Genomic DNA, 22,684 nt, shown 5'->3' on the forward strand with positions numbered 1-22,684 from the left:
AAGCCATCTGATGTGTTCTGTGGTGGAACTGGTCCTCCTGGGAGCAGATACGGCGGAGGCGGAGGAATTGGGAATATGGAATGGCATTTGTGTAAGAGGTGGGGTGGGAAGAGGTGTAATCCAGGTAGCTGTGGGAATTGGTGGGTTTGTAAAAAATGTCAGTGTCAAGTCGGTCGTCGTTAATGGAGGTGGAGAGGTCCAGGAAGGGGAGGGAGGTGTCAGCGATGGTCCAGGTAATATTCCTCATGTCCATTTTTCTGCCCTTTCTCTATAATTGCTGAATCTTCTACTGATCAAGAATCTATCTAGCTCAGCCTTAAATATACAGAAGGAGTCTGCCTCCAAAGCTCTCAGTGGCAAAGAGTTCCAAAGACTGACAACTACCTGACAGAAGAAATTCCACATCATCACAGTCTTAAATTGCAGCCCCTTTATTTTGAGACTATTCCCTCGGTCCTAGATTCTCCCATGAGAGGGAAAACATCCTCTCAGCATTTATCCTGTTAAGACCCTTAAGTATCCTATATGTTTCAATGAGGTCACTTTTCATCCTTCTAAATTCCACTGAGTGGAATCCAAGCCTTTGCTCCTAAGGCAATCTCTCCATATTGGGGATCATCCCTGTGAACTTTCTCCAAACTTCCTCCAATGAAATGTTATCTTTCATTAAATAAGGGGATCAACACTGCTCACAGTACTCCAGATTTGGTATCACCACATCTTGCACAGTTGCAGTAAGACTTCCACACTCTTATACTCCAACCCTCTTAAAATAAGGGCCAACATTTCATTATCCTTCCTGATTACCTGCTGCACCCTGTGCGCTAGTTTTATGTGTTTTGTCCACAAGTACCCCTAAATCCCTTTGTGTTGCAGCTTTCTGTAGTTTTTCTCCATTTAAATAATATTAAGTTCTTTAGTTCTCCCTTCCAAAATGAACAACTTCACATTTTCCTACATTATACTCCATATATCAACTTTCTGCCCACTTTAACATTCCAATAATTCCTTATAAACTGTTTTATCACTCACGAGCTACCTTTCCACCTAATTTTGTGTCATCTACAAATTACCAAGGTAATTTCAAGCAACATGCCTCACACTCAGCAGTGCACCGCTACCTCAGCTGTGGATATTGTCGTCATACCATATCAAAATAGCCAAAAGCAAAAGCAAAAGTATAAACAAAAGTGCACAAAGGCACACATTGGCAGCGTGGATGTTCAGGAAGGCAAAGAGGAGATATGAGTTAGCCTTGGCAGATAAGGTTAAAGATAATCCAAGAAGACTCTACAAATAGATTACGAGCAAGACAGCAACTAGATAGAGTTGGGATCTTAAAGATCAACGAGGTTGACTTTGCATTGAACCTCGGGAAATGAGAGAGTTATTAAATGAATATTTTGCATCTGTTTTTACTTTTCAGAAAGAAATGGAGGCTAGAGAACTCAGGGAAATAAATACTGCTGTTTTGAAAACAGTTCGCACTACAGAAGATGAAGTGCTGGAGGTCTTAGAAAATATAATGGTGAATAAATCTCCAGGACCTGATCAAGTGTATCCCAGGACGTAATGGGAAGTTAGGGAGGAAATTGCAGGATCCCTCGCAGAAATATTTATATAATCTATAAACACAGTACCTGAGAGGTGGAGGGCAGCTAATGTTGTGCCATTGTTTAAGAAAGGTTGTAAGCAGCAGCCTGGAAACTACAGACCTGTGAGTTTGACATCAGTGGTGGGTAAGTTGCTATAGCTGATTCTGAATGCTAGGATATACATGCATTTGGAGAGGCAAGTATTGTTTAGAGACAGTCAGTATGGTTTTGTGCGGGAAAATTGATTGAGATTTTTAATGAAGTAACCAAAATGATTCATGAGGGCAGAGCGGTAAACATTGTGTACTTGGACTTTAGCAAAGCCTTTGATAAGGTTCCGCATAATATACTAATTAGTAACGTTAGATCACATGGGATTCAGGGTGAGCTTGCCAATTGGATACAAAATTGGCTTTACAGTAGGAGACAGAGGGTGGTGGTAGAGGGTGGTTTCTCGGACTGGAGGCCTGTGACCAGAGGTATTCCAGGGAGTTTGGTACTGGTCCATTTTTGTTTGTCATTTATATAAATAATTTGGATGAGAATACAGAAGATATGATTAGAAGGTTTGCAGATGACACCAAAATTGGTAGAGTGGTGGTAGCGTGTACAGTGAGGAAGGTTATCTAAGATTACGAAGAGATCTTGATCAACTGGGTCAATAGGCTGTGGAGTGGCAGATGGACTTTAATTTGGATAACTGTGAGGTACTGCATTTTGGTAATACAAACAAGAGCAGGACTTATTGACATTTAATGATAGGCCCTAGGTAGTGTTGTAGAACAGAGAGACCTACGGGTTCAGGTAGATAATTCTTTGAAATTTGTGCCACAGGTAGACAGGGTTATTAGGAAGGCATTTAGCATGCTTGCCTTCATTGCTCAGACCTTTGAGTATAAGCATTGGGATGTCATGTTGAGATTGTATGGGACATTTGTGAGGCCTCTTCTGGATTACTTTGTGCAGTTCTGGTCACCCTGTTATAGGAAGGATATTATTAAACTGGAGAGGGTTCAGAAAAAATTTACCTGGATGTTATCAAGAATGAAGGTTTGAGATAAAAAAAATAGACTAGAAAGCCTGGGACATTTTTCATGGGAGCGTAGGAGGTTGAGGGCTAACCTTAATAAGGTTTATAAAATCATGAGGGGTATAGATAAGGTGAATGTCAAGGGTCTTTTCCTGAGGATGGTGGGAGTGGTTTGTGTGTGGAATGAACTGCCAGAGAAAATGGTGGATGCAGGTACAGTTACAGCGTTTAAAAAACATTTGGATGATTTCATGAATAGGAAAGGTTGGGAGAGATATGGGCTAAGTACAGGCAGGTGGGAATAGTTTAGTTTGGGAACATGGGGTCAGCATGAGCTGGTTGGGCTGACGGGTCTGTTTCCAGGCTGCATGACTATATGACTCTGAACATGACTTTGGTCCACACTTCTGCACTATTAAATAGTTTTCATTTTATTAATTGATAGTGGCTGGTATTGTTGTCAGCATCTCTTTAACAGAATGATGGTCACTTGCATAATATGTTGTAAGTTTTTATGGCTGAACAAAGAATATTCATAGCACCATGATTTGTCTGCCAAGGATGGAGTACCTGGCTGGCGGACATTGGTGAAGTGCTGTCAGGTGGAGTTGCTGAGGTTCTGTGAGTGTAAGGCCAAGACATTTTTTGCCTTCTGAAATGCATCATACCTGCTAGAATCTATCTGAAATGACAGAATCACATTTCTCCATTCCACTGGCTTCTGGTGCTGGAAGCCCAATACGCAAGTCTGTCTGCTCTATGTCACTATCACCCCAATCTTTCTCATCAGATAAGGAGTCTACTCCTCTATGTCCATCAAGTCCTCCGCTGTGAGAGAATGTGCAGGGCAAAACAAAATACTATATTTCTCAAGACACTCTGCAGGACATTTGGAGGGGTGCAGTGGAACCTCATTTTCCACATTACAACCATGTACTCTATTGTGGTCCTTGCACTGCCATTGGATGCATTGTCATGCATCTCAGGTGGAAGCCAAGAATTTCTTAATGGTGTCATCAGTCAAGTTTTGAAATTATAGCTCCTTTTACCCAGAATCCACTTCTGCAGGTGTCTTAAATGAACTTCAACACCTAGAGTTGTAAAGAAAGTATGAATGATGACAGCTCTCTGACAATTGAGCATATACATGGAGGGTTCATCTTCTGCAGTCATAGACGAATGCCACATTGATGTCAGAAATGGTGATAAATATTGGTGTTGACAAATGCTAGAGGTTAGTCTCAAGAAGCTCTGATTGTCAAATGCTTGTAGTTGATTATTCCCTGCACATATAGGGAATGACACTGAAGCTCACAGATCTTTTAGTTTGGCTCTCTGGATCTGTTCTGAAGAGCACAAACTCTCTAGTTTTTTTGAGGAGATTTGTCATTTGTCCAGCTGCCAGACATGAGCCTCTATACATCTGAAAAGAGCTACTGGTTGAGGGTCACTGCTGCAATGACTTTTAAAGCCCCTGGCTTTGGGTTCCCTCCCAGTCCAGGGACTGAAGCACATCCTGAAGGAGATCACACATATCAGTAACCTCATCTCTGGATATCCTCAGCCAGAGTTGGCATTGTCACCTGAGATGGTTGAGGTGGGAATGCTAAACTCTGAGATATAGCATTGTTCCAAATGGGACTGGACCATAATTGTAGCTCAGCTGACTGCCTTCAGCAACAGACCCGACCACAGGTGACAACCCTTTTGTAGTACTCCCATTTCTACCCTCCTCCTCTACTCAAGGTTCCTTCTGGATAATACCCATTTAGCCTGTAGAAGTCCAGCTCTGTAAAGGGGACTTCGCCTTCATCAAAGACCTTGGCACTGTAGCTCAATGGCTGTCCAGTTTTCACCTTGGTCTTGGCAGAGCTCACCTTGATGTTGCTCTCAGAGTTGCATTGAATTTCCTTGAAGTGACACTTGACCTTTATTTGCAATTAACCTTCCCTCAGTGACTCTCAGTCTTCTCTTCAACACACTTAACTTCCCTCCGATGACCCCTCAACTTCTCTTCATTTTTTGACTTTCCCTCAGTGCATCTCCACCCTCCTGCAATGTTCTTCAGCTTCCTCTCCCCTATACCAAAAGAATCCAAGTGGTGACGGACAGCTCCAACTCAGTCTCCTATAGCCTTGACGTCAGCCTCGTCTGCTCACTGGCAGCTTTAAGCAGTTGTAAGAGCGAAAGCCTGCAATTTCCATGCACCATCAACTTAATGACCAAGGTAGCATTTAATGGCTCCAGGCTCAATTCATTTCCTGCAAAACCATTAAAATTCCCTGCCCACATGTGCTGTCAGCTTTGCTGTCCTGTTTCTGTCCCAATATCAGGAACCTGGCACTGCATTCTCTATGCTGTATAAAATCCTGCCTATACCTTTCCTCGCGCTCTCAGCCAGTGGTAAATTCTGCTTGTAGTTTAATTCCCAGGCTCACAATGAATAAAATCAAGGAACAGTGTGAGCAGAAAAGTTATACTACACCGCACCCTCCTGCAAACATAAAACAACTGAGTGCAATGCAACAATCAATGGGAGCGTAAGAAACATAATTAATAAATGATTCTGCAGTATTCTAAGAACAAGATGAAGCTCTGAAGTAGTGAAAATTGAAACTACAGTACTGGCTTCCTTGTTCATCTCAATGGAAGCAAGGAACCAGGAAATACACCATTAGCAAATTCAAAACCAACTTCCTTTAATAAAACAAACTAACAACAATGTTTATGCACATCCACATGCAGATCGCACTGAAGAACAGAAATATAAAAATAGGAAAAAATGTTTTCCTTCACCTGCACTACCCGAAGGAGGTTCATTATTTCATCATCAGCTAGACCTTTTGTCACTACTAGTTTGCTATTGTCTTCCACTCTCAGAGGCAGAATAGAAAAGGCATTTTTTAACTCTATCCCATCTAGTGTAGGAAGCAAATGCTTCTTGTTGTTATTAATCTGAATGATACAAGCCATTTTACCAACTGAAATAAACAGTTCCTATGTAAAACTTATTGTATATAAAGAACAATTCTTATAACATGACAGGGAGTGCAATTTGCCAACACACCAAAACATGAACTAAAATTAACATCAATACAGTTTGAGATTGTACAGTATCACACCGACTGTATATATAACCAACAGGGCAATTCCAGGAAGACAAATCTACAACTGCCTCATAAGGATTCTGAGTGAACAATACACTCACCACTAGAGACCTACATTAGCAGATGACTGTATATGAACAGTACATTATGGTTATTATCTTATGCGGTGTTTGAGATAATGTGAGTGAACATGCCATTTTCTTCCCCCTTCATTCATTGTATTTGTTTCTTCTGCTCTGAAACTCCTTTGGTGGAAAAAATGTTCAACAATAATATTTGACATTTTAAAATTGACAGGCAGTCCTTCTGTTAAGCAGTAATGATATATTATGCATTGTGGAAGGTGAGATGACTCAATAGTATACATGTTCCAAGAAACATTAAAGATGTGCAAAACGTATCTAGTGCAAAGGGAATGAAGGGAAGCGAAATAGGCAGAAGTAAGCAATTTCCCCACCTCAAAGCTTGCTACAACAGTCAAAAGATCATGGCTGATCTGTTTGTGTTTTGAATTCCAGACTCACATCTCAACCTGCCCAACAAGAATCTATTCACTTCTGTCTTAAAAATATTCAATGACATCTCCTCCACTGCCATCAGAGGCATATAGTTCCAAAATCACGCAATACTGGGCAAAATAAAATCTCATCTCTGCCTAAAAGGGCAACACCTAATTTAAAAACATTGCCCCTACTCCTAGACTGAACCACAACAGAAAACATCATTTTCATGTTCACCTTGTCAAATCCATTCAGGATCTCATACTCCTTAATCAAGTCATCCCCCACTCTTCTAAACTCCAGTGCAAACAAGCCGAACTTGTCCATCCTAACCTCATAGGAGAAAGTGAGGTCTGCAGATGCTGGAGATCAGAGCTAAAAATGTGTTGCTGGAACAGCGCAGCAGGTCAGGCAGCATCCAGGGAACAGGAGAATCGACGTTTCGGGCATAAGCCCTTCTTCAGGAGGACTACACCTCCTCCCACCCTGCCCCCTGTAAAAACGCCATCCCATTCTCCCAATTCCTTCTTCTCCGCCGCATCTGCTCCCAGGAGGACCAGTTCCAAAAACGTACAACCCAGATGGCCTCCTTCTTCAAGGACCGCAATTTCCCCCCGGGGTGGGGGCGGAGAGGTCGGGAAGAAGATTGCAGGTTAGGAAGGCGGTGCTGAATTCGATGGATTTGACTGAGACAAGGTGGGGGCGGGGGGATGAGGGTACTGGTGAAATCCGAGTTCATCCCTTGTGGAGGTACAGGTGAATCTGTGGCGGATATGGAACTTCCATATCCGCCACAGATTCACCTGTACCTCCACACATCTCATCTATTGCATCCTCTGCACCCGATGTGGCCTCCTCTCTATTGGGGAGACAGGCCGGCTACTTGTGGAGCGTTTCAGAGAACACCTCTGGGGCACCCGGACCAACCAACCCAACCACCCTGTGGCTCAACATTTCAATTCCCCCTCCCACTCCACCAAGGATATGCAGGTCTTTGGACTCCTCCATCGCCAGACCACAACAAAACGACGGTTGGAGGAAGAGCGCCTCATCTTCCGCCTAGGAACCCTCCAACCACACGGGATGAACTCGGATTTCACCAATTTCCTCATTTCCCCCCCCCCCACCTTGTCTCAGTCAAATCCATTCCTGAAGAAGGGCTTATGCCCGAAACGTCGATTCTCCTGTTCCCTGGATGCTGCCTGATCTGCTGCGCTGTTCCAGCAACACATTTTCAGCATCCTAACCTCATACAACAACCCACTCATTCCAGCTGTTAATGTGGTAAAACTCCTCTGAATCACTTTCAATGCATTTGCATCCTTCCGTAAATAATGAAACAACATTAATACACACATTATTGAAGATGCAGTCTCACCAATTCTCATAATACAGTTACTTTTATGGTCAATACCTCTTATAACAAAGCATAGGAAACCATTAGTCTGCTTGCTTAGTTGTTGTTCCTACATATTAGCTTTTTGTGACTTATTCACTAAAGACCTAAATCTCTCTACACCTCTAAACTCTACAGTCCTTCTCCATTTAAATAACACCTTGCTTTCTTACTCTTCCTTCCAAAGTAACAAATTGTTAGTGTGTCTAACCAGCTCCTTTTTTTCCACAGCATATTAATCCTTATAGCGACTCCAATAAATTGATTATCTGTGACTGTCCTCTGATGAAACCATTCTGACTCTTCCCAATTACATTGAGTTTTTTTTTAACTGCACAGTTACAATCTTGTTAATGGAGAAAGTGAGGTCTGCAGATGCTGGAGATCAGAGATGGAAATGTGTTGCTGGAAAAGCGCAGCAGGTCAGGCAGCATCTAGGGAACAGGAGAATCGACGTTTCGGGCATTAGCCCTTCTTCAGGAATCAGCCATTCCTGAAGAAGGGCTAATGCCCGAAACGTCGATTCTCCCAATCTTGTTAATGATTGATTCTAACACCTACCCCCTAATGCAAGTCAAGCCTATAGTCTCCTGTTTCTATTCCCTCACTTTGTGAATAAAGAGGCTATATTTGCTACTTTCCAGTCTAACAGAAACTTTTCTAGATCAAGGGAATTTTGGAAAATTAACACCAATCCATCTATTACCTAATTAGCAAACTTTTAAGACCCTAGGGTGAAATACATCTGAACCTGCAGCTCCATCAATTTGCTTAGTATCATGTCCCCTCTGATTATAATTGCCTAAAGTTCCTTTTTCCCTTCCATACCTGATTTACAACGATTACTGAAATGTTTTCTTTTAATCTCCAGAGTGAAGACAAAAGCAAAACTAAATTGTTACTTTCATTCACGATTATCTTATCATCAACTGTTTTCTTTCTCACAGGGCTTTGAGGACACTATATGCTGACCGCTTCCTGATGGATCAGTGGTCAAAGGTGTTTTCCCTTATAAAAGTTACCATCACTGATGGGTGATATGAAATGGTCTAACTACGTGGCGCATCCACAGCAAAAAGGTCAGATTCATTCCTTGCAACAGTGGGGATAGGTAGAACCCAGTATATAGTGAGGCCGGCAAAAAACAGGAAACTCTAGGGATATCACAGCATAGGTATTAGAATCAATCATTAACAAGATGATAGCCACACACTTAGGAAAACCTCAATGTAATTGGGAAGTGTCAGCACGGTTTCATCAAAGGGTATATCAAGGAATGCAAATCAAGAGCATACCATTTTGCACATTAAGGGTTTATGCACAGCTTGATTTGGCACACAAAGACGGCCATCACAGAATTGCTACATACTATCCCTACAGTGTGGAAATAGGCCATTTGGCCCAACAAGTCCACATTGACGCTCTGAAGAGTAACCCACCCAGTCCAATTCCCCTAAATAATGCAACTAACCTCCACATCCCTGAACACTATGGGACAATTTAGCTTGGCCAATAGACAATAGGTGCAGGAGTAGGCCATTTGGCCATTGAGCCAGCACCACCATTCATTATGATCATGGCTGATCATCCACAATCAGTATCCTGTTCCTGCCTTATCCCCATAATCCTTGATTCCACTTTCTCTTAGAGCTCTATCCACCTCTTTCTTGAATGTATCCAGAGATTTGGCCTCCACTGCCTTCTGGGGCAGAGCATTCCATATATCCACCACTCTCTGAGTGAAGAGGTTTCTCCTCAACTCTGTTCTAAATGACTTACACCTTATTTTTAAGCTGTGTCCTCTGGTTCTGGACTCACCCATCAGCGGAAACATGTTTCCTGCCTCCAGTGTCCAATCCTTTAATAATCTTATATGTCTCAATCAGATCCCCTCTCATCCTTCTAAACTCAAGTGTATACAAGCTCAGTCGCTCTAACCTTTTAACATATGATAGTTCCGCCATTCCGGTAATTGACCTCGTGAACCTACGCTGCACTCCCTCAATAGCCAGGAGACCAAAACTGCACACAATACTCCAGATGCAGTCTCACCAGGGCCCTGTACATCTGCAGAAGGACCTCTTTGCTCCTATACACAATTCCTCTTGTTATGAAGGCCAGCATGCCATTAGCTTTCTTCACTGCCTGCTGTATCTGCATGCTTGCTTTCATTGACTGATGTACAAGAGCACGTACATCTCGTTGTACGTCCCCTTTACCTAATTTGACTCCATCTAGATAGTAATCTGCCTTCCTGTTCTTGCCACCAAAGTGGATAACCACACATTTATCCACATTAAACTGCATCTGCCATGCATCTGACCACTCACCCAGCCTGTCCAAGTCACCCTGTATTCTCAAAACATCCTCCTCACATTTCACCCTGCCACCCAGCTTTGTGTCATCAGCAAATTTGCTAATATTACTTTTAATGCCTTCATCTATATCATTAATGTAAACAGCTGCGGTCTCAGCACCGAACCTTGTGCTACCCCAATGGTCACCACCTGCTATTCCGAAAGGGACCGTTTATCACTACTCTTTGCTTCCTGTCAGTCAGCCAATTTTCAATCCAAGTCAGTATATTGCCCCTAATACCATGTGCCCTAATTTCACTCACTAATCTCCTATGTGGGACTTTATCAAAGAGTTTCTGAAAGTCCAGGTACACTACATCCACTGGCTCTCCCTTGTCCATCTTCATAGATACATCCTCAAAAAGATCCAGAAGATTAGTCAAGCACGATTTGCCCTTCATAAATCCATGCTGACTCTGACCTATCCTGTTACTGCTATCCAAATGAATCATAATTTAATTTTTTATAATTGACTCCAGCATCTTTCCCACCACTGACGTCAGGCTAACCAGTCTATAATTCCATGTTTTCTCTCTCCCTCCCTTCTTGAAAAGTGGGACAACATTAGCCACCCTCCAATCCACAGGAACTGCTCCTGAATTGATACAACATTGGAAAATGATTGCCAATGCTTCTACGATTTCTAGAGCCACCTTCTTCCACAATTACTAGAGCCAATTCTTTCAAGTTTTGTGTCTCCTGCACATTAAGATCCATAGGCAAGGATCCAAGTACCAACCTCTGGGAAACCCCAATACAAACATTCATCTAGCACAAAAAATATCCAAAAAGCTTTCTCATGCAGCAAGTGGTCCAGGTTGGAATGCATTGCCTGGAGCGATGGTGAAGGCAGATTCAATTGAAGTATTCAAGAGAGCATTGGATGATCATGTAGATATCCATTGAACACTGTTTCCTATCACACAGCCAATTTTGTATCCATATTGCTATTGTCCTCTTTACTCATGCCCTATCATTTTCTTCATGGCGCTATGGTCTGACATTGTATCGAATACCTTTAGAAGCCCATATACACCACACCTCACCTGCTTTGCCCTCATCAATCCTTCTGTTACCTCTTCAAAAGACTCCAGCAAGTTAGTTAGATATGTTTTTCCTTCACCACATCTGTGTTGACCTTTCCAATTTAACCTGTATTTTTCCATGTGACTATTAATTCTATTCCAAGTAATTATTTCTAGAAGTCTCCCTTCTTCAAAGTTAAAGTGATTGATCTGTAATTGTAGGACCGATCTTTTTTGAACAAGGGTGTAATGTTTTCACTTCTCCAGTCTTCCAGCACAACCCCTATAGAAAGTCACACAGTCATAGAGATGTACAGCGTGGAAACAGATGCTTCAGTCCAACCTGTCCATGCCGACCAGATACCCTAACCTAATCTAATCCCAGTTGCCAGCACTTGGCCCATATCCCTTTAAACTCTTCCTATTCATAGACCCATCCAGATGCCTTTTAAATGTTGTAATCGTACCAGCCTCCACCATTTCCTCTGGCAGCTCATTCCATATACGCACCACCCTCTGTATGAAAACGTTGCCCTTGGGTCCCTTTTATTGCTTTCCCCTCTCACCTTAAACAAATATCCTCTAGTTTCGGACTCCCCCCGCCCCGGAGAAAAGACCTTGTCTATTTATCCTATCCATGCCCCTCACGATTTTATAAGCTTCCATAAGGTCACCTCTCAGCCTCCGACACTCCAGGGAAAACTGCCCCAGCCCATTCTGCCTCTCTGTTTAGCTCAAACCCTCTAGCCCTGGTAACATCCTTGTAAACTAAAACAGAAGTTGCTGGTAAAGTTCAGCAGGTCTGGCAGCATCTCTGAACTGAAATTAAAGTTACCTTTCAGATTAGGTGACCCTTCCTCAGAAGTGTTTTGAGGAAGGGTTGCCAGACCCGAAATACTAACTTTGATTACTCTTCAAAGACGCTGCCAGACTTGCTATGATTTCTCATCTACTTCTGTTTTTGTTTCTGGTTTACAGCATCCTCAGCTGTTTCAGTTTTTATTTAACATCCTTGTAAATCTTTTCTGAACCCTTTCACTTTTCGCAACACCTTTCATATTGCAGTGAGACCAGAATTGCATGCAGTACTCCAAAGGTGGTCTAACCAATGTCCTGTACATCCGCAACATGACCTCCCAAATCCTATACTCAATGCTCTGACCAATAAAGGAAAGCATACCAAATGCTGCCTTCTTCACTTTCCTATCTACCTGCAACTTCACTTTCAAGGAGCTATGAACCTGCACTTCAAGGTCTCTTTGTTCAGCAATACGTCCTAGGACCTTACCATTAAGTGTACAAGTCCTTCCCTCATATTTATCTAAATTAAACTTCCACTGCCAATCCTCGGCCCACTGGCCCATCTGATCAACATCATGTTGTACTCGGAGGTAACCTTCTTCACTACCACTACATCTCTGATTTTACTGTCATCTGCAAAATTACTAACCATACCTCCCATGTTCACATCTAAATAATTTATATAAATGACAAAAAGCAGTGGACCCAGCACCGGTCCTTACGGCACTCCACTGGTCGCAAGCCTCTAGCCTGAAAAGCACACCTCAACCACCACCCTCTGTTTTTTACCTTTGAGCCAGTTCTGTATCCAAAAAGCTAGTTCTCCCAGTGTTCCATGAAACCTAACCTTAATAACCAGTCTACCATGAGAAACCTTGTTGAACACCTTCACTTTGGTTATAATATTCTATCATTTCAACACCTACGAATTCCATAATTTATAGCAGTCTTCCCATGTTCCGATGCAAGATCTCTAAATAAGTAATTTACTTCAGAACATTACTGGAGGTTAAATTGTTCTAACGCATCATTACTTTCCATAATGCAAATTGAATAAAACGGTCGCATTTTCCAAAGCAGAACTTTTTCTTACTTAGTGCGACATACTTGTAAATATACTTCTGAGAATGAAAACTGTTATACAGGTTTGCAGTGTTACTCAGTCTGGAATGCTGTAAGGAATTATGTTAAAGTGAGGATGAACAACAAACCAAAAGAAGAAAGGCTCCAAGAAGGAGCATTTGAGATGGAAGATTAGTGAGAAGGTTGGAAAGAAGGAGGGAAACAGAACCAATCAGGTGAGAGAAGGGAAGAGAGATTGGTAATCTTGACAAATACATAGTTTTGATAATTAAGATGGAAGTGAAGGTGAAGCCATAATGGTTTGTAAACCTACGACCATTGTTTTTTTTCAGTTTTGCCTTCTAATTTTACAATTCAATAAGAGAGCATCATTCCGCAATTTATTTGAATACCACTCTCTGTATTTTGCATTTTGAGTCAAGTGTTCAGTTTGGAGGTATTAGATATCCCATTCGATATTACAGAATGGGACACACAGTGGAGAGTGGGAACATCTGCAAGGATCTGGCTGACACAAAAGAACATTTAGGATATTGAGTGGAGCGGGCAGAGTTGAAGCACTTGCACTGGGTTAGAAGAAAGTGTACTGGAATGGAACAGTGAGGGGGCGATGGTGGAAGAATAGCAGAGCAGACGAAAAGTTTGGTCTCGAGAACTGACAGAAGAGGTTGAGCAGCAAACAATCATTAAAGCTAAAAAGGTCAAACCAAATTCTAAAGTTTCACTAGTAATGGGTTCACGGATGCCAGGTGACAGTCCAATTAGCCTTTGTCACTTACCACATTAATACAAACATGTAATAATGCACTCACTAGATTTTTAATTATTTATTTATAATTGTACCTTCTGATTCTGGTTTCTGAGGGAGATGTGTTGTTGGCAAGGCAGATATCACAGTGGGAATCCCACTTGTTGTTGGCAACCTTGAACTCAATCCCTTATATGTATTTTTGGTAGTCCCAATTATAGCTTCTGTGCTGGATACTTGCACAGTCTGAGTAGTTTTCAACATTGTTTCCTGAGAAGCTGATGAGACTGACTCTGTCATTGCAGCCCCCTGAATTGATGTTGTAGCTCTGGATGTCGTAGTCACCTGAAATGTATTGGGTGCCTTGCTGTCTGTTACCGCACCCACTGTGGTTGCCATGATTTCATTAATTTCCTTCTCAGCATTTGGACTATTTATATTCCAGCTGAAGTAATTACCCTCTGGTTCACTGATTATTGTTGTTGTTGTCACTTCTTCATTTCTGAAACTTCCAACATTTGCATTTGTGAATTCTGAGAAATTTAACATTTCTGAAGTCAATACTGTGGCTTCCTTGTGTGTTGTATTGACAGTAAGAATTGTTTTACTTGTAAGAGGCAAAGCTGTAGTGTCATGACTATTTAGCGTAAAGACCTCATTGCCTGAATCAGTGGTCCTGGTTGTCTCAACACCACTTTCATTTTTGGTGACCCCATTAAAAACAGTTGAACTTGTAACCTGCTCTGGCACTTGGTTCTTATTCTCCATTGTTCCTTCAGCTTTCTGATTATGTTGTGTTGCTGTTGTTGTCGTGTAAACAGTATTGTTAACTTTGCTGACATCAACGTCTTGACCAGAAGAGGATTTTGTAGCTAAGACTGTTACAAAGTCTTTCTGCTGAGACTGTACAGTTTTATTCCAATCATCATCTTTAGTACTTGTATTAAATTGTTTCTGAAATGGCACCATTGTTCTAGCTGTAGGTAATGTATCAAGGCTGGTCATCGTGATTACATTTTCATTTTCTGACTTATTGATTTGTTTTGTTTCTTTTATATTGGCAATGCTAGGAGTTATTGCTGCAGTTAATGTTTCTAATGAAGGCTTTAACATATTACTAAAAGCAGTAGAACTTGTTGTTTCTCCATTGATCTCTGTGGCACTTTTCACCTCATTACTGTTCTCATTATAGCTTGTGGTGCTTTCTGGCTTTTCAGTAGAAACCTCAAATATTTGCATGTTTCTTCTTTGCCACTTATGAACGTTGGAAGATCTCAGCCCCGGTAAGCAGATGACAGTGGCTAAGATAGCCACACAAGCACAAAATTCTGCTGGTCTCATCATTACCAAAAAAGTAAGGAATCCCCCTGAAGATAACTGCACAAGTAAATCTGAAACAAAAGAACCTCAGTATTGTTTGTGAAACATTTAGAGTGACAGCACAGTATTAGTATCATTCCAAATAAATATAACACAAATATATCTCAACTGTCACACTGATGTGACAGTGATTGGAAATACAAGAAAATAGTTTACATAAAAATATATATACCTGGTGGACAAAAATTCAAAATCTCTACATAAGATCTAATGTAAAAACCATTTTAAGAAAGTAAAATCAGACAATTTTTACCAAGTGAAAATATAGAGTACACCATAACATGTTGAAGTAACATCCTCTGAAAGAAGTAGAGACCTCATCCAATGGAACATGTATGTTTCCATAAACAAAATTTAGCTTCTATTTTACAAATGTTGCTAATGGAAAACCTTAAATTAATTGAGCACAGAGGGCAGGGGAATGAAATAAAGGCCGGTTTCATCAGGAATCACCTTCTTTCTTTAACAGCCTGGGGGTTTTGGAGGCTCCTAATAGGGGACAGTATGCTGCAGGCCTGATGTAACAATGCAAATGAAGTGGATGGTAAGCAATCTTTGCTCCTTCCTCATTTTTCTGGGGATCACGCATTGGGCTGCCACACATTAGCAGCCAAGGAGACCTGTAGCCTATTCCATTTTGGGAATTTTCAGAGAAGACCAAAGAGAGAAAAGTTAATTAATTTCTACATTTTAAGCTCCTTCCTCAACAGCTTGTTAGAAAGGTACTTCTTTTGATTTCTGATCTCTAATTGGAGGCCAAATGCAATTTTATACAGAAAGGCATGTAGTAGTGTTTAAATTTTCTGTCTTTCTGCTGGTGTTCAGCCCTATAGTCATACAGCATGGAAACAGACCCTTTGGTCCAACTAAATCATGTCTACCAAATTTCCCAAACTAAACTTGTCCCACTTGCCTTCATTTGGCCCATATCCCTCTAAAGTTGTCCTATTTATGTACTGTCCAACTGCCCTTTAAATGTTGTAACTGTATCTGCATCTACTACTTCCTCTGGCAGTTTATTCCACATACAAACCACCCTCTGTCTGAAAATGTTGTCCTGAGGTCTTCTTTAAATCCTTCTTCTCTCTCCTTAAAAACATGCTTCCTAGTTTTGAATTGCCCTACTGTGGGGAAGATACCTTCACTATTCACCTTATCTAGTTAAAAATCACACAACACCAGGTTATAGTCCAACAGATTTAATTGGAAGCACAAGCTTCAGGTAGTTGATGAAGGAGCAGCGCTTCAAAAGCCAGTGCTTCCGATTAAACCTATTGAACTATAACCTGCTATTGTGTGATTTTTAACTTTGTACACCCCAGTCCAAGATCGGCATCTCCAAATCACCTTATCTACACCTTTCATGATTTTATAAATCCCTATAAGGTTATCCCTCCACCTCCTATGCTCCGGCAAAAAAAGTCCCAGCCTATATAGCCTCTCCTCAGAGCTCAAACCCTCTAGTCCCAGCAGCATCGTGGTAAATCTTTTCTGAATCTTTTCCTTCCCACAGCACGGCGACCAGAACTGTGCACAGTACTCCAAAGTGGTCTGACCAGCATCCTCAACATGACATCCCAACTCCTGTACTCAATGGTCTGAGCAATGAAGGCAAGCCTGCTAAGTGCCACCTAACCACCCTGTCTCCCTGTGATGCAACTTTCAAAGAAGTATGTACTTGAATCCCTAGGTCTCTCTGTTTGACAACATGCCAGTTCCATTTCTCTACAGCAATGATAGTTCAAGTGAACAAGTTCTATACACTTTTAGTGATGTATGCTAACTTTTTGAAAAGCATCTGAAGCACTATAATGATAAAGTGTATTTGTTCCAAAGACTTGATTCTAATTTATTCAAAGTGTAACTCTTCGAAAGAAAAAGTATCTCAGATGTTCATTCCATTTCAATCATACAGATAGAAATGTTTGTCTACTGGAAATAATATTTTTGATCTTCAACTCAAAAAGCTTTAAACTTCCAGTAACAATAGGAGGAACAATCCCACCTACTTTATCTTCCAAAAGTGGAGCAATGTGGGAATAGAACAGAGTGGGGAGAATGCAGAGAGTACAGTAAAAATGATTGGATATCTCTTTCAATGAACTGGCACAGCCAAGATGAGGTGAATGATATTCTTTTATGATACTATAATCTGATGATGAAATAACTCCACAGAGGCCAGTCACCCTTTATTTATACATGGAGTCCTTGTCTAATAAAACCTATCAATCCTAGTTTTGAAACTATCAATTAACTTAGCCTCAACAACCTTTTGTTATGGTGGTTGTGATGGCACTGTGACTGGATGAGTGCCAGGTTTCTATTACTAAGGAATGCTTTCTGGCACCATACCTGAGTAGCAAGTTTAAAAAGGTTATGCCCACTTGTTTTCTAAACTCTCCCTCCAAAGATGACAGTTTGTCTATTTGTCTAACAGCTTTCCTGCTCTGACAAATTAATTATCTTAAACACTATCCTCACAATTTAACAATTTTGGCTTAGATGTCATTCTGGTGAATCTGCCCTGCCCCCACCTTGTTCACGGCCAATATATTTTTCCTGAGATGAGATGCAGACTGAATGCAATACTCTACATGGTGTTTGACCAAAACTCTGTATAGCTGGAACATAATTTTCACTATCTGTACTATCCAGACCTCTTGTGACAAAGACAAACATTGTCATTTTCAAGTTTTTTTTATGTCTGCCCACTACCTTTTATTAATTTTTGTACTTGGACTCCTAAATTTCTATGAACAGTTTCAGTCCCTAACATCTCCTTACTTAGAAAACATTAGATTCCAGATCTAAAGTGGATGGCCTTATACTTTCCCATATGAAACTGTCAGGTTTGCCCTCTTGAACTACCAATTTCTCTTTGCAATTTTCAACTACCAAGCATACAATTTGCCGTATCACATTACTTAGGGGAAAATCGTCTGGCGACTTTGGAGGTGGGTAGGACTAGATTAGATTAGATTAGATTACATTACAGTGTGGAAACAGGCCCTTCGGCCCAACAAGTCCACACCGACCCGCCGAAGTGCAAACCACCCATACCCCTACGTTTACCCCTTACCTAACACTACGGACAATTTTAGCATGGCCAATTCACCAGACCTGCACATCTTTGGACTGTGGGAGGAAACTGGAGCACCCGGAGGAAACCCACGCAGACACGAGGAGAATGTGCAAACTCCACACAGTCAGTCTCCTGAGGCAGGAATTGAACCCGGGTCTCTTGCGCTATGAGGCAGCAGTGCTAACCACTGTGCCACCGTGCCGCCCACAAACTTAATTAAGTGCTATGGTGGTATCCATATTTTCTAAATCAACCTGTACAGAGATGTTATTACAAACCTCCTGAGCTGGTGGGACTTGAATATGAACCTCCTGATTCAGGGAAGGAACATTAACACTGCCCCAGGAAAGTTCATACCTAAACATGGCCATCTTCCCATCCCTGCCAAATTAAGTTCTGGGGGGGGGAAGGCCAATAGTCAACCTTCCCATCTTTCACTAATTGAGTCCTTTGAAAGGTAATAGGTAATGTCACCATAGTCCCAGGGGACATGTCTCATCAGAGGGAGGACTGGTGATGGTTTAACCTAAGGGCTAACATGCTTCAGGTGAGGGGAGAGGTTGTCCTTTGTGGGCAACCTCAGCCAGTGCAAGAATAGAACCCATGCTGTTAGCATCACTTTGCATCACAAACCAGCAGCTGCTGTCGATCAGTCCCTTAATGACCAATGAATGAACACATAGCTGTCTCAGTCCACTGCTGCTGGTATTCACCCAGCTTCAGGCATGCTCAGCAAATAAAGAATAGTTCCCTTCTTCCTGGTGGTGGAATACGAATAAAGTCTTTCTGCACTTGTATTTTCCACTGTGTCCTATACCTACACACATATGACATGGGTGCTGGAGAATAATTTTTTAAAATTAACAGGGGATTCAGAATCTCCTCACAACAGGGACTGACTCCAAGCTGACTGGTCACAGCTGCTGTATGGTGTACATGTAAATAAAGGGTTACTTGATAATGCGATACCAGCCTCTGAAAAACAAGGAACAAAAAGTAAGACTATGTTCCCAGCTTTTCAGCTCCTGGGAGCTTTCTGTGAATGATCAAGCAACTGGACATTGGGACGGACTGGGGCTGCTGTGAGCCATGCTTTTGCCCTTGCTCATAACTTTTCTGCACCCCTGTTGACTCCCTTGCCATTAAACCACAACCCCTCCTCCCCAAACATGATTTACCTGTGGCCTAAAACAGCCACAGCCTCCTCTGTAGAAATGCTGACCGCAAAATCTGCCAGTCCTTGCCAGCCCTGCAGCTCTGAGTATACAGGACTTGCTTCAACAGGAGGGCCCAGTGGTGATCTTCCCACTGCCTGATTGGCTTGTGGTTCATCAGGTGAGACCACCAACGCTTAATGCCTTGTCAGCAAACACAAAGCTCTATTCTCTCATCCAAGTCATTTACAGGAAGCGTGGCAACTTCAATAAGAATATGGCCAGCAAGGATGAGTTAAAGACAGTTTCGCACTGTCACTGGAAGTGGATAGTTTCGCCCATGGAGGTCTGTCTTATGACTGCATCAACACATCAATGAATTAGATACACAGCTGAAGGAAATCCAGGGTTGCAGATTTACTAAAATAGGAGCCATAATAAATATGAGGCACAAAACGAAGCTATAAAGGATAGTAATAAGATGGTGAAATCAGTAAAATAAATAGCAGATGGATTTCAATGTCAGTAAGTTGATGTAGGACATGCTGTTTAAAGAAAGTAATAATTCTACTTTGAATCAAGAAAACTTTATAAATTGGATGAACAAAGCAAGCTGGCTTGTTCAGAATACAATAAAACAGCACTTCGAATCAATAAAGCCATAAAAATGTAATAGAATGCTGCAGCTTATGATGAGTTATAGATTTAAAAAGCTGAGATGTGATAGTGAACCGATAACAAACCATCATAAATCCACTTATGGAGCAATGCATGTTTTTTTTAGGACGTTCAGTTGACAGTGCAGATTTACGAAGATGCTGCCTGGTAAGGACATTCTAATCTGAATACAGACTACAAAAATTAGAGCTCTCTTCATGAGAACAAAGGATTAAGACCTCTGAAAGGGTCTCTTAGAAAAGAGTTTATAAAAGGATAGGGTGAAGTTGTTTGAAACAGTCTTCTCCAGTCACTGAGGGTTTTAAATGAAGAGACAGAGTTAAATTCAAATTGGAGATACATAGATCGGAGACCAAGAGAAATTTCATTTTTACATGGAGGGTTGTGGGCTGTGAAATGCACTTACAGTTAGTAACTGATGCAGAAAGCATAGTCAGCAATTTATTTGGAGCTGCTCCCATTCCACCACTGCAGCTTCATCAGAAAGTACAGCCGAGATTAAGTAAGGAAAATAATTACCACTGTACTTCCAGCAAAGTTATAACAGCAAGAGCAGAAAATTTCATTAAATTGACAGCACAGTAACAGTCCACCCAGATCAACTGGCCTGCGTCAGTGTTTAAGCTCCATATGAGATTCCTACCATACTGTTTCAACTAACCCTATCTGCACATAACTGTTTCCTTTTTTTCACATATCTATCTAACAGCCTTGCCAACATCAATATTTAAGAATAATAGAAATGGGCAAAAAAAGATTATAAACAGGGATGACACAAAGATGGAGAATTGTGCCTTAATAGAATTGTTATGGGATTCTACGTGAATAAGATGGGGTAATCATCATACTGGCGTGTACATTTGTAGCTTCATAGAGCAAAAATCTAAATTCAACAAGAAAATCTATAAACACTTCTGGGTATGGAATGTAATTCAAGTGAAAGACATATCAGAAAATGTGGCTGTGGAGTTCTGATTTCCTGAGTTGTCCTCCCTACAACACTCACTCCTCACCTGACTATGGAGTGAGTTTGGGCGCATTCCAGTGTGTTATGCAGACAATAAGTTAGGCGTTTCCCTCCAAGCATCTTGTTACAGTAGACAGTGAACAAGCAGAATACACCAGGTCCCAGATGTACCCATGATCTGGACAGAATTTGCAGCTTTCAAAAAAAAGTCGGCCTCCTTGCTTGGACAAACTTAACTAGGGCTTTTGATGATTATCCAGCAATCCCTCTTAGAAACGTGCATATGTAAATATTGCTAATTTGTATTTATATGGTGTTCCACAGTAGTAGCTGAGCTTTCAAACAAATGCTTTAGTTCTTATCGAAAAATTACCCACTATGTGCATTCCCACATCTACCCCACCAACTTCTCACATTACAAGGAATAACTTGTGAGATAAGCCATTATTTCCCAGTATTGAAATGGGGGTGAATGGAACAGAAAATGAAGGTTGTTTTTAAAATTTACTAACATTCCTGGACATTTAAAAAAAAACAAGTTATTCATGATTGTTAAGAGACTTTTTTTCAAATAAAATACAGCAGGAACTGTAAGTACCATCAGCTCTTCACTACTCTTTAAATATAAAATGGCTAATTTGACAGAGGGTCAACTCTTCTAGGAAAACTGCCAAGAGCACTTGCACCATTTACAAGTGGGAGATAAAATCAGCACTACAAAAATAATTTGTAATGGAGTCTAAACCATCTCAGGAATAAAATGATAGAAATAAATTGTATTTACCTCTTGTGGGAGAATAATGTAATTGAAAATACTGTAATGAATGAACATTCCAAAATGTCAGAGTGAATTGTGGAACTTCGTCTAGAAAATAAAAACCAAATACTGTCAACTACAAAAACCATCTGATTATTATTTGATTGGACTGTGCAAATTAGAATGAGGAAATTTCTATTTTTAACATTCAATTACTCAATCGTTTGGCACGAGAAATTTCATGGAGAAGCGGATGGGGGCCAAAGGCTAAGATGAAGAAATTTCGTCCAGCCTGCAGCAGAATTAGGACATTTCATTGTGCTATATGGTCTTGGAGTTCAATTCCATTTGACATGCGTTAGAGCCGGCAGGAAAATGTTCCCAGTAAACATGGCACACAACATGCAGTGCACATAATATACATGCATACTAGACATTACATGGAACACAATGCTCACAGCGAAACGCCAGGTCCCAGATGCATCCCTTATCTGGACAGTATTTGCAGATTTTGAAACTATTTTTCAAACCATCCCACAAATAGCTGAAATCTGTCGTGGTTAATCTTTATTCGTTAGCATTTAAGAACATGCAGCTATTCTGTCACAGAGAGAGAGAAAAATATTCGCATCCTTAAATTAAACATCCTTAAATTAAATTACCTCAAATTTAGCTCCGTCAGCAATACGAGCGCGGATTACATCCTTTCTATTCTATTCCTCTTAGAAGAGCATCAACCAAACCTATGCAGCTAACGGGAATATTTCCCCCCATGCAGTGTGGCAAGGTCCAAGCAGACGTGCAGCGATTAAATAAACAAGCGGCGACTCACCTGTTTTTGAAAGGGATTCATCCGATTTCTCTTACATTTCTTTATTTCGTTGCAAATCCTTTCGGAGGCGTGAATTTTTTTTTTTGGCTTCGTCGTCGTTGCGTTGGTTGTGTTGGTCTCTCGTCACCAGCTCGGCTTTGCTCCAGGGCGCCGCGCGTTTGGCTGGAGCAGTGCACGCCTTATCCCAGTATT

General features: G+C 41.2%; 1 protein-coding gene across 1 annotated transcript in view; it reads right to left on the reverse strand.

Moving 5' to 3' along the window:
* LOC122553636 (armadillo-like helical domain-containing protein 4) overlaps positions 1-22,187 on the reverse strand; it is a 109,143-nt gene extending 86,956 nt beyond the window's left edge. Inside the window, exons 1-3 of the mRNA XM_043697748.1 lie at positions 22,119-22,187; positions 21,688-21,768; positions 13,738-15,033 (exon numbers count right to left, since the gene is read on the reverse strand). Coding sequence (XP_043553683.1) covers positions 13,738-14,986 — 1,249 coding nt within the window. The 5' untranslated portion in view covers positions 14,987-15,033; positions 21,688-21,768; positions 22,119-22,187. The remainder of the gene's footprint in view (positions 1-13,737; positions 15,034-21,687; positions 21,769-22,118) is intronic.
* Positions 22,188-22,684: the final 497 nt, after the last annotated feature.

This window comes from Chiloscyllium plagiosum, chromosome 10 (genome assembly GCF_004010195.1).
Source record: "Chiloscyllium plagiosum isolate BGI_BamShark_2017 chromosome 10, ASM401019v2, whole genome shotgun sequence".
In the NCBI taxonomy this organism is placed as follows: Eukaryota; Metazoa; Chordata; class Chondrichthyes; order Orectolobiformes; family Hemiscylliidae; genus Chiloscyllium; species Chiloscyllium plagiosum.